General features: G+C 41.6%; 1 protein-coding gene across 2 annotated transcripts in view; it reads right to left on the bottom strand.

The window, feature by feature from the left end:
• LOC132973963 (multivesicular body subunit 12B-like) overlaps nucleotides 1-16,650 on the bottom strand; it is a 37,653-nt gene that overhangs the window by 6,604 nt on the left and 14,399 nt on the right. For both annotated transcript variants that reach the window (XM_061037692.1, XM_061037691.1), the window contains exon 7: nucleotides 10,757-10,815. In XM_061037692.1, coding sequence (XP_060893675.1) covers nucleotides 10,757-10,815 — 59 coding nt within the window. The remainder of the gene's footprint in view (nucleotides 1-10,756; nucleotides 10,816-16,650) is intronic.

Genomic DNA, 16,650 nt, shown 5'->3' on the forward strand with positions numbered 1-16,650 from the left:
GTTCTGTCCTGGAGTGAATTTGATTGTAGCCTCTTCACTGCCAATGCCTTCCATCCTTTTGCACACACACTGTGTTCCTGCACACAACCGAAGCCATATCAATAACCTAGTTGGACAGAACAACTTTGGGTTAAGTGTCTTGCCCAAGGACACATCGAAATATGGCTGCAGGAGCTGGGGGTCGAACCCCCAACCTTCCAGTTGAGAGTCGACCTACTCTATCAAATAGTTGTTGAGATATAACAATACCTCGTGTGTTGTCCTCATTGCAGCACAATAAAAAAGGCATGGGGCAACCAACTTAAGCATGATCCATCCTCTAAGAATCATGAAGGTCTCAAATTTCATCAAAAAGCTGTTGAGATATCAGTTTGTGTCAATGTGGTGAACCAATCACTGGATTAAAAAAAAGAAAACTGACCCCAGCAATCCTGAAAGCACTGCTGCAAGCATGGCTTAAAATGATCCAAGAGAGGGATGCTTAACCCCAGCTCCCTTTCCAATCACCTAAGAGATGACTTGCTCCAGGTGCAGCAAGCAAACCAAGGTGATTAGGTGGGTACAGTGACTTGTTTAAGCTCCTAAAAACAGTGAATAAACATGCAGTCCTGTGTCACTGGGAGCACCAAAGCCTGGGCAGATAGGCAGAGAGAATACATTAGAACCAAGAGCTGGCTACTGAAAGCTGAGATTGTAGCTGCTGATGGATCTGCGTGGCACGGACAGATGAATTCACAGCGCTGAAGGCCACAGAGTTTCTTTATTGCTCAAGGATTACATTTAAAACCAGATCTCACTTTGTATTCCTCCACCATCTATACTGGAGCGGCTATCTCCCGCCCAGACAAATGGAGAAGCGCCGGAGATGACTTGTTGGTAAGAAATGGATACCATGGAGAAATACAAAAGGTGTAAAGGGCAGAAATAATGTAAATCCAATCTGCTGACCAGGAATCCCACTATGAAGCATGTTCTGGCCGCTCAAATGGCCAGGCTACAGTCCATTAACTCCTGACTGTATTGCAGGGCAGGGAATTGGGTTCTTATTTGGCTTTGGAGCCGGTGAGTGCAGTCAATATGAAAACACCTGGCTGGAATTTTGGTACAGCGACTATGATGCCCATGATGATGATGATGATGGCGGTGAACGCAGAGGTGGCATTAAGTAAGGAGGACCCCGTGGCTTGAGTGATTGTAGTGTAAAGAACGGAGTCAGCACAGGGCCCGTGTGGATCATTGCCTTATTAATGGCTCCGTCAGGTGCGATGAGCAATGGCTGCATTGTCATCTGCAGCCCCTGGGCACAGATGAATGGCTGTTTCAGGGCGGGAAGGGCTCTCTCGTACGCTGGGCTGAGCACTAATCCCTCACTCTTCCATTGTTGGATGCACTGTCACCCAGGACTTCGCAGACGCCATACATTGCATTTTCCAGGGTGCTAACAGACACGGCCATGCACTCAGGCATGCACACACGCATACACATAAACCACACCGAGTTGTGCTTCGACACTGACTGATGGAAAAATATGCGTGGGTGATCGAGCGTACCACGTATTACCTGAACCACAACTCAAGAGTAACACTTTAGGAATGTTGATGAACTTTTATTTTACACTTCACTAATTCGGCAGAATCGCATTGATCTCTGTCGGGCATGATTACATGGGCGATTCTGTCTTGCACCTGATTTAAGTGAGAAAGTCACAGCCAGGGCAATGATCTACAAGTGCAAACAAGAATCTATTGCAAATATTTACGTCATAAGAACCCAAAAAATATATAATAATTTATTCACAAAGCAGCTGAAAAGCAGCTTGGCGCTCTATCTGGATCCTGCTGTATGCTATATTCCAAACAATTGGATGTTGCATTTTCCTCTTTGTGTAGCCAGGCTAGACAGTGCAATCCCTTTTCCTGTCGGTGTGACTCTCAATTTGAGACGGATTCTTTATGCAGACCATGGAGATGCTATTCTAGTTGCAGACCCCGCTCTCTGTCACCTCTGCAGATAATGGTGAGTAGATGAACAGAGAGCTGGAGGAGGACCCCCTATGCCCACTCAGCCCTTAGCCCCACTCTGACATGAGGAATAGTGCCCAGGCCTGACAGCATCTCGGAGACATATTGTAGTTTATTTTGTCGCCCGGGCATGCCATCTGTGCCATTCCAATAGAGGGTGTGTGTGTTCAGGCGGCTGCTAGAGAGAGGGCGCGAGGCTCTGGGTCCCTCAGTAGCTCTGCAGCCGCGGCAGGTCATTAGTCAAATTGCCTAATGAGAGAGAATACAAATGGCCCCCTACCCTGACAGGAGGAATTTTGGAGGTGTCAGAGCTCCTGACCCGTGCTATGAGAACAGATGATAGCGAGTTGCTATTTTCAGATTCTTTTAATGACTATGGCTCTATGAAACCCATTCTTTTTCTTTTATCTTTTCCCGCTTTTTCAAGCCCTCTAGACAGACGAGTGAAACAAAAAAAAAAGGAAAAAACTTTTCAACACATTCAAAATCTGGCTTGCAAAAGTGGAAGTGTAACTTTTGAATTATTTAAATGTTTACTGGAGAGTCAATTAACATTCCATAAAAGCACATAGCATTGATTCTTTAATAGATGACGCACCAAAATGATGTTGAGTGTTTCTGATCATCTATTTTTATCTGTTTCTGCGCTCTGCGTGCAGCTCGTTTCCACAGTCTCTGTGGAGTGCGTGCAGACATCGTGTTGCAACCCTCCCACTGCAGCCAGTTAGTTTATACTAAAATATTAATTTCATCTCATCCGAATGTTCAAAAAGTAAACAAATTTAAATGTTTCTTGAAGGTTAGAGAAGTATGCGATACATCCAGTGAATAAATGTGCTGATGGCTACATACTAGTCCGGGGCTGCTCGACACTCAAACACACACTTATTGGAGATGGTTTATGGATAGAAACTGTAGAGGGAAAACAGAAGAGAAGCTCTAAGGGACTGGAAAGAAGCTGAATTATTTTACATAAGCTTGCAGCTTGTTCACTTTGATGCATATTTTTGAAAAATAAATAATATTTTGGCTTCAAAGGTGTTTTTTCTCTGATTTCAAAATGATTTTTTAATTGTATTAAATGGCCACTCAAACCTTGCTTAAATCTGCATCCTTTAAAGATTTCATTCATTTCAGACTGAAGAGTTTATGTTTGTATAAAAATGTCAAATTAAAAAAATCACTATCCAAAGGTAAAAACTAAAAAAAATATACAAACAGAGATTGGTTCATGAACAAAAAATAATAAAATTGCCTTTTGTTTGTTACCAGAGGAGTGCACAGCAGCAATCTTATGTAGAATGACCCACTTACTTTTCCATCTGTGACAAGCACTCCTTGAAATCTGGTGTGGGTCGGGAGCCAGGAGGCAGCCCCAGTCGGGCGCTGGTCCATCAGTCTTCCAGAAAGTGGGCAGAGCCAGAAACACCTACAGTGAGTTGGCCACAAACACCGCTGAATAACAGCAACTGCTCTGACGAAATGTCTACATATGTGATAACTTCAACCAGAACAGCAATACTGTAAATGTTATGCACACTCAGTAAGTAGGAGCTCTTTGATATAGGTAGCAAAATGTTGTGATTTTTGTGCAATTACTAAACCTTTCCCAACCGTTTCCTAAAGCAGTGCTGGAGAATTATCGGGAAAGCCTCATTTGCCTGCTCGCTATTGAGCGCTCTCATGAAATTAAATGGACAATCAGACTTTAATCAGCAGCACAGAGTCTTTTAAGACATTGCCATGGCACTGGCATTGATCCCCAGCTGTGGCTGCTGGTAAGTGTGCAGCAGAATGTGTGTATAAATGGGGTACGCCTCTCTGGACAAGTGTAAGAGCTGGCAGAGGGCTGACAGTAAATTGCATGTGCCGGATGGGACACAGCAGAAGGCACAATTACACAAATCCCCTCTTAATTAGCGGTTCTGTGGGCAAACTAACCCGTAATGATGCGAGGGATGTGGTGAGCCCCAGAAATCCTAACAAGAAACACTCACCAGCACTGGAGACCCGGTCGTATGGCCCCGGCTCCCCTAAAGTAGAGACTGATGAGAGATCTGTTTTGATCGCTGCAGCTGTAGGAGACGATTCCAGGGTCGCCCTGCTCCCCTAAAAGCCCTCGCCCTCGCTGAGCTGCTTGCCCTCTGGACTGCGGGTAAAGCAGCAGGCCCTGTGTGGTTTTGGGTGGCGTTATTAAGTTCTCCATGCTCACAGTACCAGGCAATGTAAAGTGGCATCTCACACAGTGAGTAATGAACTGTGCCAGAGTGGAAGCAGGAGGGATGACAGCCAAAGAGGCCTCCTTGGCAGCCACTAACCTGGGCATCCACCAATTTATCATCCCCTAGAACCAATCCACCAATGCAGCGCTGCCATTTGTCATTAATTATGCTAATAAGGACGCCATTACTCTCCTGATGGAACAAGCCACTGTTATTAGTATAATGCATTTACAGTTTGATATATATGCATTTGATCATTAGTTGTACTGTTTGTGGATTAGTGGACATTGAAAATATTTTTAACAATACTTTACTAAAACTCTTCTACTATGCACTTAAAAAATTCACAGCTAAAGAGGAGCTCAAGACTTCTCCGTACACACTAATTGACTATTATAAAATGACAGAGCAGCTGTACAATTATCATGTGCTATTTCTTGCACCCTAACTTTAAAAAATGCCTCATCTGCGTTAAGACGCTGATGTGTTTGAACTTTTTCACAGCACACTTCATGGCTCTAAGCAAACCAGTCTGAGCAGAACTATTTAATATAGCTTCTGGGAGCCCCAGATGCCCTTTTCCAAAACGACTTCATTCCCAGAATCTCATTGTGCTTTCTAAATCACACCACAGTATGTATTAGAAGATCATTAATTACAAACTTAACAAGTCAGCAGAGCCATTAAAAGATCTTTAAGGCATATTCCACCATAAATCTCCTTAAACTATATTTAATGACTGGATTTTTTGTGAAATATTTTTTATCAAGTTCTAATTAGATGTGTGATAACAAACCCTGCTGTACACGGGGCAAATGAGGGAGCAGTGACAGGCCCATCCATTGAGGCTGTCCACGTCTGGACACTGAAACTAATGGAGCACTGCCTCTATCTCAGGGATGGATAGAAAGCAATGAGGGATGAGACTCCAGAGTCCAGTCTGGCCTGCAAATGCAAAGCCATTTAAAGTCTCTTATTTGACTGTAATAAAGGTCCAAAAATGCCCGAGGGCCTACGGGCGCCAGTCGAAAATTCCATTACGATTCATTCAGGATTGATCCTCAAATACCTAACGGCACCGTTACAGGATCGATCATGTTTTGAAAATAACCAAGACAGTTAAATGGAATTTTGAAGTGTCTGTGGGATAAATGTGAACTGGATTTTATCTAAAGGGTGTTCGTAGTATTTTTTTGACAGAGGAGATTTACTGTCTTTATACTGAATACAAACCTGATTTTGATACTGGGGTTGGCTGTCGACAACAGTGTTCCAAATGTTTTGCTAATGATTCCCTTAAAGATTAAAGATTTGACTTCCTTCGACAGAAACCACTTGACACTTTTTCTATTGAACCGCAAATTTACTAACCTAAGTATTTCTTCTCCTGTAAATATCTTTCTGATATTGTACTTTTCAGATAAACACTCTTGGGGAAGCGGAGGGTTAGGGGTTTAAGTGTAAATCTGCAGGTTTATGTCTTTATTTTTTAATGTTACTGATTAAAACTACAAGATGATTTACACCTGCAACCCTGGTCAAAAATAAATACAAAGTTGGTGGCAAAAAGATACTTTTTTAAAATGTTTTGTTTTCCAAAACAACAAAAAGTCACAAAAAACCATTTGTCTTTTTTAGTTCTGTTTGTCAGGTGTAACTGATTCCATTAAAAGAATGACCAAAACAAAGCTTGTCTTGGGATAAGAACAATATTCTAAGCAAGTTAATTTAGCTAATTCATTGAATGTAACAGTATAGAGAATAACCTGGACTTTTTAAACTTTTTCTGACTTCATTTCATGTCAGTACATCTCGTACAGCAGCTCTCTCTCTCTTTCTCTTTTTGGTCTTTATGGCACATTTTTATGTTTAAAGCGTGTGGTTGTCATTTTTGGCTTTTGTTTCAATTAAGTTATGCACTTTAAAACAAATGCATTTTAAAATGCATTAGCAGCTTAAACTTACATATATATTAAGGACAATTTAAACACTGTGTCATATGGCCGCCATTAAATTGAAGAAATTAAACCGACCTTTGTATCATTAGTTGCAATAAACAGCTTGAAGGTTTCTTGAGTGTGTGTGTGTGTGAGTGTGTGTGTGTGTGTGTGTGTGTGTATGTGTGTGTGTGTGTGTGTGTGTGTGTGTGTGTGTGTGTGTGTGTGTGTGTGTGTGTGTGTGTGTATGTGTGTGTGTGTGTGTGTGTGTGTGTGTGTGTGTGTGTGTGTGTGTGTGACAGAGAGAGCGAGAGACATAGAGACAGACAGAAAGAGAGAGAGAGAGAATACATTAGATGTAAATACTATTCTCTTACTGAGCCCCCCTCTCCCTCTCCGTTCGCCTTTTGCTGACCAGGGGAATTAAGAAGCAAAACGTGGGTTTTAAGAGCGTTCCTTTCATGTCTTGATGTAAGCTTTGGCATTACTTCAGACATCAAGATCGGCCTCATAGAAATCCCATTCCATCTAAAGTAAAAGCTCGGCAGTAAATCTGCCCCATACTCCCCCATAACACTTCCATAAATGATTCATTCAGCTCAGTTTAGCTGATGCAAAACAGAATGTTAGTGAGTTGTGGATGGAGAACGAGCTGCAATGGAGGACCAACCCTACTGCTTAGTAATTTCATCAATCTCTGCGAGGGAAAGAGGGGAGAAAAGAGAAAGAAGAGAACAGCGTGCACTAATAATAACTTTTTTTTGTGGCAATCGAGAGGTCGTGTTTTTTAATCCCTCAGCCTAAAGAATTGTGTTATTCTAAAATATAACCCCGGCGGTGCAGAAGCGGTTGAGATCCATCAGGTTTTGAGATAAGAGCGCGCTGATCTCCTCCCTCCGCACAGCCTCGCCCAGAACTACACAGGGAGATAAGATGGAACTTTTGTTTGAAACCTGATGAGAACCCTCTTAATGAAAGTGCGCCGCCAAAAATAATCTTTTTTCTCCATGTTAGTCAATCAAGAAATGGTGTAGTTGGGGGAAAAAGAGGAGAAAGAAAGTAATTTTGCATAATCAGCGCGCACCATCTGGAACAATTAACCAAATTCCACAGAACTCAGAGGATCAGTCATATTGGCTTATTAAAGATCCAGAATTATACAAGTAATAAATCCTTGGAAAAACGAAGCGTACCCCTGCCTGTCACGACTATTTTAACTTCAAATACAGTGGAATACTTGATAAGGCTGAAAAGAGGAGATTAATATATGCAAATTATGTCGAGCATTTAAAAGCCCCCCAACAACTGTCTCCTCTTTTTTTCCTGTCTCTTATTACGGGGCTTTATGTTTTATTCATACACCAACTCACCTGTCATTTCATAAGCTCTAATATTATGAGGGTATTATTAAACAGCATAAAGTGGAGCTTTAATTGGAAAGCTCCATTGCATTTTCCAATTATTTGCAGCAAATTAAAAGCAGATGCACATAGTTTAATAAGAATTCCAATATTGTTTCCTGAAAATCAAAAATCACTGTCATCCTGCCAAGATATTTTGCAAACCCAAGTTAATTTTGAGCCTCCTATTTTTCCCCCTCCTCCTCTGAAGGATGAACTGTCTCGCGGCTGTTAATTGAAGTTCCTCTAATGGATAGGGAAATAATTGCTCTCCATATTACGTTAGATCAGGGCCAATGTCAGGATTTATTTTTGATTAATGCCATAGATATGTAAATGTATTACTTTTTATTACGTTTACCTTTTTATCAGGTGGATTTCTGCTGAATACTATATGTTGTTCTGTGGGAAATGCAGGGAGACTGCATGCTAACAGACTGGACGTCACATGTGTTTTTAGAGCCTTTTTTTCCCCCCCAGACTTTTGCATTTATTTTTATCAAACATATGCTTTTTCGACACATTTCATGAATGCTAGTGTAATTACCTTTAGAAATATCCTGCTTTCCTGTCAATGTCTGAATAACAGACCTAATTGGTGAATGGGCTTGCCGTGAATCAAAGCAACGTGTGGAAGAAAAGCAAAAAAAGGTTTGGAGCTGCGATGAAAACTTGATAACTTTTCCAGTGAGCTTGAACTGTCAAGTGAAGGAGGGCTGCAAAATAAATGTGGATTAGTTTTTAATATTCTGGTAATAAATGTCAAAGCGCCTGCACATCACATGTGTACATGATGTGACTGCAGATGACAGATTTCCCAGACATGTTACCTCTCCTCCCCTCAACTCGCCCGCTTCCTTTTTTGTCTGTGTGTGTGTGTGTGTGTGTGTGTGTGTGTGTGTGTGTGTGTGTGTGTGTGTGTGTGTGTGTGTGTGTGTGTGTGTGTGTTGGGGTTTTTGTTTTGTTGGGAAGTGACGGAGGGTTTAATCAAGAAAGCAGGCAATTCATCAATCCTAAAGAAGGCGCCTGTACAACCCTGACAGAGCGCACATGGTTTTAGACCAACTCGAACCTGGCCAGCTGTCAGCCCACACACACACACACACACACACACACACACACACACACACAAGTGGGCGCACGCAGCCACCCACGCACACACACACACACGCACCAGAGCTACCACCGCTAACAATTAACACAAATAGGCTGTCGGCTACGACCTCACACTTGGTCTGCAGGCTATCACATTGTTAATGAAGGGAAGTTGTGTTCTCTCACATGCACAGCGTGGTGCTGTAAGGCTGACGAGCACACACTATCTCAAGAAAGAAAGCCAACAACTAACTCCATTATCTACCTTTTTCTTTAAAACCTCATGAAGGGACACATGAAGGTAAATGGGAGAGGAAGTGAGTGTGTGTGTGTCTGTAAAGGACAGTTTTCTGCAGATAAATGATGACTGCTGGCAGCGTCCTGTACAGTATGTTCATGTTCTTCACTGTCACTCAAACACCGTCCCAGCGGAGGAAATGCACACCCAGTGCCACAAAGCACTCAGCTGTGTGTTAATGTCGGCTCCTTCAGGGCCACACTCTGCACAGTTGTCTTGACTAACTTATAATATGACTGTCACACCAACACAATGATGTATTAATCATTTTTTTGGGGCAATTAGTGAAGGAATAATTATTCTGTCAGTTAAAGCAGGGTGAGGAAAAAGCATTAAACCTATGTTTTTATTTTATTTTTCAAGCTGTTGGTTTTTATCTTAGGATTTAAAAAAAATAAAGAGGAAAAGAAAAAGCTCTGTACTTAACAGTTGCATTCTTTAAATATGCACCTCGGCGTTGTGTATTAAAAACACAGGCTGGTTTAACGTGGCCATAGCCTGGGTGTGCCTGAGCTCAGCAGCAGGAGGAATCCTCACCACATGGTGTCTCTCTCCAGCTGGATAAAAACCTGCCTCCCTCCTTCACCTCGTGTGGATCAGACTCTCTTTAAGACTCGAGCGTCTCAGGCACAGCTCTGACTCCATGTCTCTGAGGCTGTCACAGCTAAGCTCTGCTTCCTAAAGAATTAGCCTTTCTTCTGTTTTAGTCTCGGAGCATTGTGCTATTAGTAGAGTTTCTCCCTGACAAAGAGAGGGGAATTCGTCCAGTGCATGCTCGGTACATATGTAAGTATGGCATGTGATGGATCATCTTTGACAGCTGTTAAATGTTCTCTTGAGTGTAATGCGGCGCTCCTCTGGGAAGTCACGCTCGCTCTGATAAGCAAAGCTCTGTACAGTATGCATCAGTGAGGGGATCTAGACGGAGAGCGTTTGTAGATCAAGTACCACAGGAGCTGCCTTTATGTACAGACGGAGGCGAAGCAAAGCATTCAGTGTACATAGAAAGCACAAGAACAAGTACGTATCTTTTCCTCTGAAAAACAGTGTTTGTCTTCCAGCAAGTTAGTTAAAAGTCAGAGCTCTTCTGTTTAACCCTTTAAAAACAATATTATTTATCATCCTGTTTAAATCAGCCTAAAATACAAACTATAGCAGCTAAAAGCAAAGCATGCCTTTTACTTCATCCCATTATATAACTGTTGTTACAGCATTATGTTGAAGTACATATTGTCCATTACAACAATCAGCACAAAAATCATCTCAAATGAAAACGGTAATCGTTAGAACATTACTTATAAAACTTTCATAACTCATAGAGTAGGTTGGAAAGATTTTAGTATGTATGAAAATTACATCACAATGAGCAAAAAAAACAATACATGAACTGTGTTTGTATTCCACGTGAAACTATCAAAATGACTTTGCAGACAGCTCGTAAAAAAACATGTACAGAGATCTAATACTCTCTGGAGGTGAAGGAAATATTTTGTTTACATGTAAAAATGTATAAAAAGTTTATAAAGTCAAATACGGTTGAATTGAAAAATCTCAGTCTTAATGTTTTTTTTTTTTTTTTTTTTAATCATTATGGTTTGTTTACTGACATGGGCTTTTAGCCCGGGTTGTAGAGATTCTAGGATAGAGCGTATTACATCACAAAAAGCTTTAATATCAATGTATGCACTGGAGGACTCCAGAGGACTCTACTTCCTGAGGCGGGGTTTAAAGGGTTAACATACTAACCCATTCACCTTTAAAAGACTTTTTGGATAACATTTACCTGTCAGGGTGTAGGTCCCACTGCTCTGGTGCTCATAGTCCGGCCTGCTCGTTGTCCTCCTGTTAGTAGAGAGAAGTAACAGTTGATTAATGCTGTTTCATATTAATAAGACATTTTAAAACCATTTACTTCTTGTTTGACATGGACAACTTTTTTTCTCCAGACGAATCGCTCGAACTAAAAATACAAAGCGAGACCATTTATTTATCATAGAAGCAGGGAAACTCCCTCGCCACTCAAAGAGACTTCTTCTGTGTGTCTGAAGGCAAAACAGAGAAGTGAAATATTAGGACGAATGTAACAAAAGAGAAATATGGTAAAAAGTTAAACCGCGCCTCGGCTGCCCAGGGGCTCAAACAGACCTTTAACGGGAGGTTCGGAGCAGGATCTTGTTAATTCTGGAGGAACTGAGAGATTCCATTATTCAAGGGAAGTCTGTTTTCTCCCCCCCTCCCCCCCTCCTTCGTTTCATGGCCTTGTATTACAGAAAACAGCACAGAATGCACTTTGTGGGCAGTTGAAGTTAACAAACCATATAAGATTGAAATCCTCATCAATCAAGCTATCATGAATCACACCCTGTGACTCACCCCTACGGATCGATAAATCCACAGCAAGCAGGGGGGGGGGGGGGGGGGGATGCACGGCTTCTGGAGAGCTGCATAACATGACATGCTCTGAAGGTAAAATGAGCTCGGGGTTTGGCATTTTAAAACAAATGATCTTATAATGATAATGCAAAGAAGATGGCGACATCATTAAAAAAAAAGGGGGGATGCTTTGATTGGAGGACGAGCGAGCGGTAAAGTTTGCTGTTAAAACAAAGAAGGAGGCGGACTATGAGAATAAAGAACAGACAGATTCTGAGAGCAGGTGTGAAGTTGCAAATAATGAAGTGTGTGTTTTGTGCATCATGTTCTGTTTGTTCCTGTTTATGGATAATGTAATAATTCTTTACTTGTGTGAAGGAGGGTTAAATCAAAATTCCTCAAATTTAAGATCTGCATATTCCAGGTCTGCTGCTGTGCATGAGTTGTAGCGTTCAAAGCCTTATCTCTTCTCATGAGATAAATAAATGCAATAATTTCTATCACAAGCAATAAAACAAGACTTCTGACAGGCCGTGGTATTTATGAGCTGAAGCCTGCAACTCAGATTTATTTGCAATGAAAGGGTCGACTTTTCCCCTCCTCATTTACATCAGCATTTGGCCATGTTAAATCCAGGCCAATGGTGAATTTTTAAAAGGTTGGCATCAATCTTGTGGGAACGATTGCCATATTCAACGCAGACTTCTTCTACCTTTCAAAAGGTTGATTCCACTGCCGAGGAAGAAAGGTACACATCTTTCAAAAGCACAAAGACATCCCAGGGACCGATAATGTGAGGGGGCGTCTGTGTTTGTGTTTTTAAAATGAGGACTTCGAAGGAAACAAAGAAAGAATACGTCCTCTATTTATGTGTAAAACCTGAAGTGATACTCGGAGCTTTAAAGGGAAAATGTGCTCATGAAATGTTTTTCTACAGGCAGACTCCGGGGCTGCTTTCCCCCCATCTGTTTGAAACACAAACTGTCTCAATCCAAATTGGTGATTTCTAAATACAATTTTAGGTGCATTGGAGAGGGTAACATATGGCAAATCAATTAGACAACTAATTCTTAAAACAAAAACATGGCAAGTGCATTTGCTAATCAACGCCAGTGTTTCGGGGCTCGTATTACGTTGGCCACAAGAGTTTTGACAACAATTAATCCTCATTTCAGGCAAGGAGAGCCATATTGACACATATTCCTAATTTGAATATTCAATTATAGTGTAGTTCCTCATCAAATTACGGTAAAACTGGGAACACGGCCTGGAAGATTTACGCAATTACGACGCAGATCAAGAGTCTTGTGTTCCCAGGAAATGTGGGAAGTTAAAATTGTATTAAAGCGGAGAAGCAAACCACAGCGAGGATTTATTGACAACGTGAACTCAGCCGACTTTTTCCTGTTGTGTTCTTTATGTTGGAATAAGAAAAAGAGTTGTCTATGTTTAGGAAAAAAGGATGGAGAAGAGGAAGTGGGAGGCAGTGGGGACACAGACACGCAGTAGTCAGCGGAGAGGTAAAGATGAGGATGGGAGTAATATTGCTGAAGAGCCCGGAGCCGCGATACAGAGCGCTGGAAGCTCTTGTTTTGACACACATCCAGCCTTCCCCATGACAACATCTCCACACCTTCCTCTGTGTGCCAACAGTGCTGCTTTGTGGGAGCTGCTTTCTCACCCATCATTATCCTCCTTTAAGCTCCGTGTCAGGTATTGAAAAGGAGGATCTCTCTCTCTCTCTCTCTCTCTCTCTGTGAATATGGAGGGAAAATCACCGAGCAGTCGGAGCCCATCAGATCTCGGCTGATCACTCGATCATTCCTGGCAGCGCACGGCATCGTCGTTGCTTGATCTCTGCTACTTTTGGCAACTTTTTCTGAACACAACAAAGTAATGAGGAAGATCGAGCTTGGCTGTGATTGTTCTGCGGCGCTTCAGATGGGAGATCTGTCAGGCGACACACTGACAGTCACAGTGTCATTTTTTCTTTTTTTTCCTCAGGAGTCGTGTGTGGCGGGAAGTCTTGGTTAACCAGCGAGCAATGAAAGCTGATACAATACTCCTGCAGAGAGTCACAGGTAGAATTCAAAATTGATCGATATGCACGTCAATCCTGACACTGATGACTCTCTAGGCTTCTCGTGTTCATGTGGAAAAGCCAACCATGATACGCAATGAAGAAAAACAAAAGACACTTTGCGATGACATTTTTATCGGTGTACAGTTTGATTTAAAAAGTGTCTGTGTATACAGTAGCCCATTATTCTAAGAGAAATGTCAAAAACCTTGATTCTGAGTGAAAGCGGAAGAAATTGCAATATTAGGACAAGGCTAATTTATGCTAGCAGTCAGTGTAGAGGTCAGATATCAGCCTCAGCGATGACAGTTTTATCAGGAGAACAAATGGCAGCGTTGGCCTGGAGAAGGAAGGAGGGGGATACTTTACTGGACACATTAAGAGGCTGACCGGATGGCGCATGTTTTCCACATTATAAAGTCAGGGAGCGGCTGATACGGTCGGTCTTGACAGAGAACAAGCCGACGTGGTTGACATCAAGCTGCAGCTATGAATCAAAACAGAACACTGTGGCTGGTTGAAGCGCTTTAGACAAACCTGATAAAGAGACGTTAAACACACAAGGTTGAAATGCATTTGCACAGCAGCCTGCATAAGAGGTCTGCGTCCTAACAGTTTTAGTGGCTCAATATGGTGTGACAGCCTGAGCCAATAAGAAATAACTATCTTACATTAAGCGTTCATCCTTGATCCAGCCTGAAGTGATCAGACTTACTACAACTGAGACAATAATCAATCCTTTAGTTATACCTTTTTAACAGGGTTTCTGCAGGGGTCACCAAGGTTACGGCAAGACTTTTTAAGACTTTTTAATTCATATATGGTGCTAAGTTATACCTGTTTCAAACTGCAAAAGTATGTTGGAGAACTTGTTAAGACAATCTTGCTGAGAATACCTCGTCACTTAATCCTATTTTCAGCACTTCCAAGCAGAATATGGCAGCAATACCTTCCTGAATTATTTGATTAACGAGACCTGGAAACGGATATGTGGCAGAAAATGTGTGTGACAGATTAACAGTTAAAACTCATGTATTTTGATTAGAGCTGCTAACCAATTAGTCAATGAAAAGAAAGTGAATTTTAAACTGTTCTGATATTTGATTATCACTTTTTTTCATATTTAAAGCAAGAAGTGGTTGGGATTAGCTTCTTGAATGTGAGGAAGTATCGCTTTTCATTCATAATTAATAAGATATATTGAGTTTTGGACTCTTCAAAGGACATACACTATTTGAAGATGTTACCTTGTGCTGTGGGAGGTTTTCCATGGTGTTTTTTCACTACATTTTAATACACTGCATAAATTATTGATTGATTGGAAAAAAAGAAAAAAAAACACTCAGATGACCAAGTAAAATAATCATTAGTTGCTGCCATAACCCTTTGCTTTAGTGCGAAAATTAAGGATTGCTCCATAGAGTAACACTGAGCTTCATGGCTACTGTAGGTAGATGTAGCGAGACTTCTTGCTGTATCTGATAGTAACGACTGAAACTCAGAGAAATAAGAATCAAGCTGCTCCTTATGTGCTGATCCGACTGTTTCAACAGTCCCACTTTGAGCAAATAAGTATTCTCAAGACGGGCTACAATCTCATACACAAACATTTATGAGCAACATTATTGCCTAAAGCAGCCAACAGTCAATATATCTGACTTTAATAAATAAAACTGAAAACGTATTTATCTTCTTTAATACCTACAGGGGGCCTTTTTCTGAGGGAAACACAGTCTAAGTTTTGAAAAACTTTTAAAGACCTGCCGATGCCCTGTTTTCAGCTGACAAAACAATACAGAAACAATTGAAACACAACACCTCAGCCTTGATGTGGTAACTGTGTGCATCCCATAATGATGCAACACCCTGCAGTTACTGTGTACTGCACCTCTGCGCTGCTGAAAGAGAGAGAAAAAAAAAACTGATTTGCAGTTTAGGTTTGTACACAACTCTAACAAGCTCTCGCTGCCTGAGGCAACTCAATGTTCGAGAGGGATCACTGCAGCTTTCAAAATTATAAGGGTCATTAAAAATTTACACATTATTGACTGTATTTAAAACATCTTTTCCACTGACTGTAAAGAGCACTTAAATTTAAGAGGTGCTATTCTCCAAAGGCCATAAAGTTGTTATAGATAGCCCGGAGGAGGCATGGAGGAGAGACTTTTCTCTGCAGAATATGAATAAAGTATAGTGGGCTGATACTACACACAGTTACACTGTAGTGCTGTACTTAAGCAATCAGAGAGTGTTGAATTGCTCTTTATATATCACGGTATCAAACCATCTAATGTGTGACTTTAAAGAAATATTTAGATGTGTATGTATGGCTGTCTGCAGCACGTGTAACTACACAAAAAAAGGATGCCAGATCAATAGTCAAAGACCTGCTGCTGTCTAAATTGCCCACAGTGTCGTCCTTATGTGTCAGAGCATTATGGATGGAAATACTCTGAAAAGAAGCCTCTGTGACTGTGGAATGAATTTTAATGTTAATACAAAAACAGCAGCCTGTGATCTCAGCAGGCATCAGGAGGGGGTGTGAGTCGCTTCGAGGTGCAATTTATTCCAACCTCTGAGCCTCTCCGACTTGAAAGTGGGCTTCAAAAGAACCGAGGATTACCGGTAAGAGTTTGGAAGGCGTACACATGGGCCCGAGCGCACACCATCGCTTCAAACCATCAAAGATTATTGACCATCCACTTGTAAAAAAAATAAAAAAAATATGGACAATTCACAAAACCCGACCTGGTTTGAACTTGATTTTAAATTCACGGCTTGTCCGTTTTATTGTTCTCATCCTGCTGAGTGGCCATGAGAACAGAAGCTCTGTTCTGAATCTGCCTGCTGGCTTCATAGATCTGGCCTGTTGTGGCTTTTAAGTGGCTTTTACTCAGCCCAGCACAGGATGGCAAAGCTTAGCATTTCAAGCTGGCAAACCCAACAGCACCCGATGCCAAAGCTCCACTCTCCACACCCAAGGAGCCTCAGTTGTTTATTTACAATTAGCTGTGGAAATCCCACAATCCTGCATTGCGATAAATAATTGAGCTGTTTGATCTGGACAAGGTACAAAGGGCTGCTCTGTTCACCCTGAGGCCTGAAGCGGAGGAAGCCCGAGCAGAGGAGGGGGCACACAAGCTACAGCATGGCGCAGATCTTGGAGCTCTCCTCCCTTCCTCTGCAGCTGTCGTTCGCTCTCCGGGCTACATCTCCTCCTCTTT

This window comes from Labrus mixtus, chromosome 5, assembly GCF_963584025.1.
Source record: "Labrus mixtus chromosome 5, fLabMix1.1, whole genome shotgun sequence".
In the NCBI taxonomy this organism is placed as follows: Eukaryota; Metazoa; Chordata; class Actinopteri; order Labriformes; family Labridae; genus Labrus; species Labrus mixtus.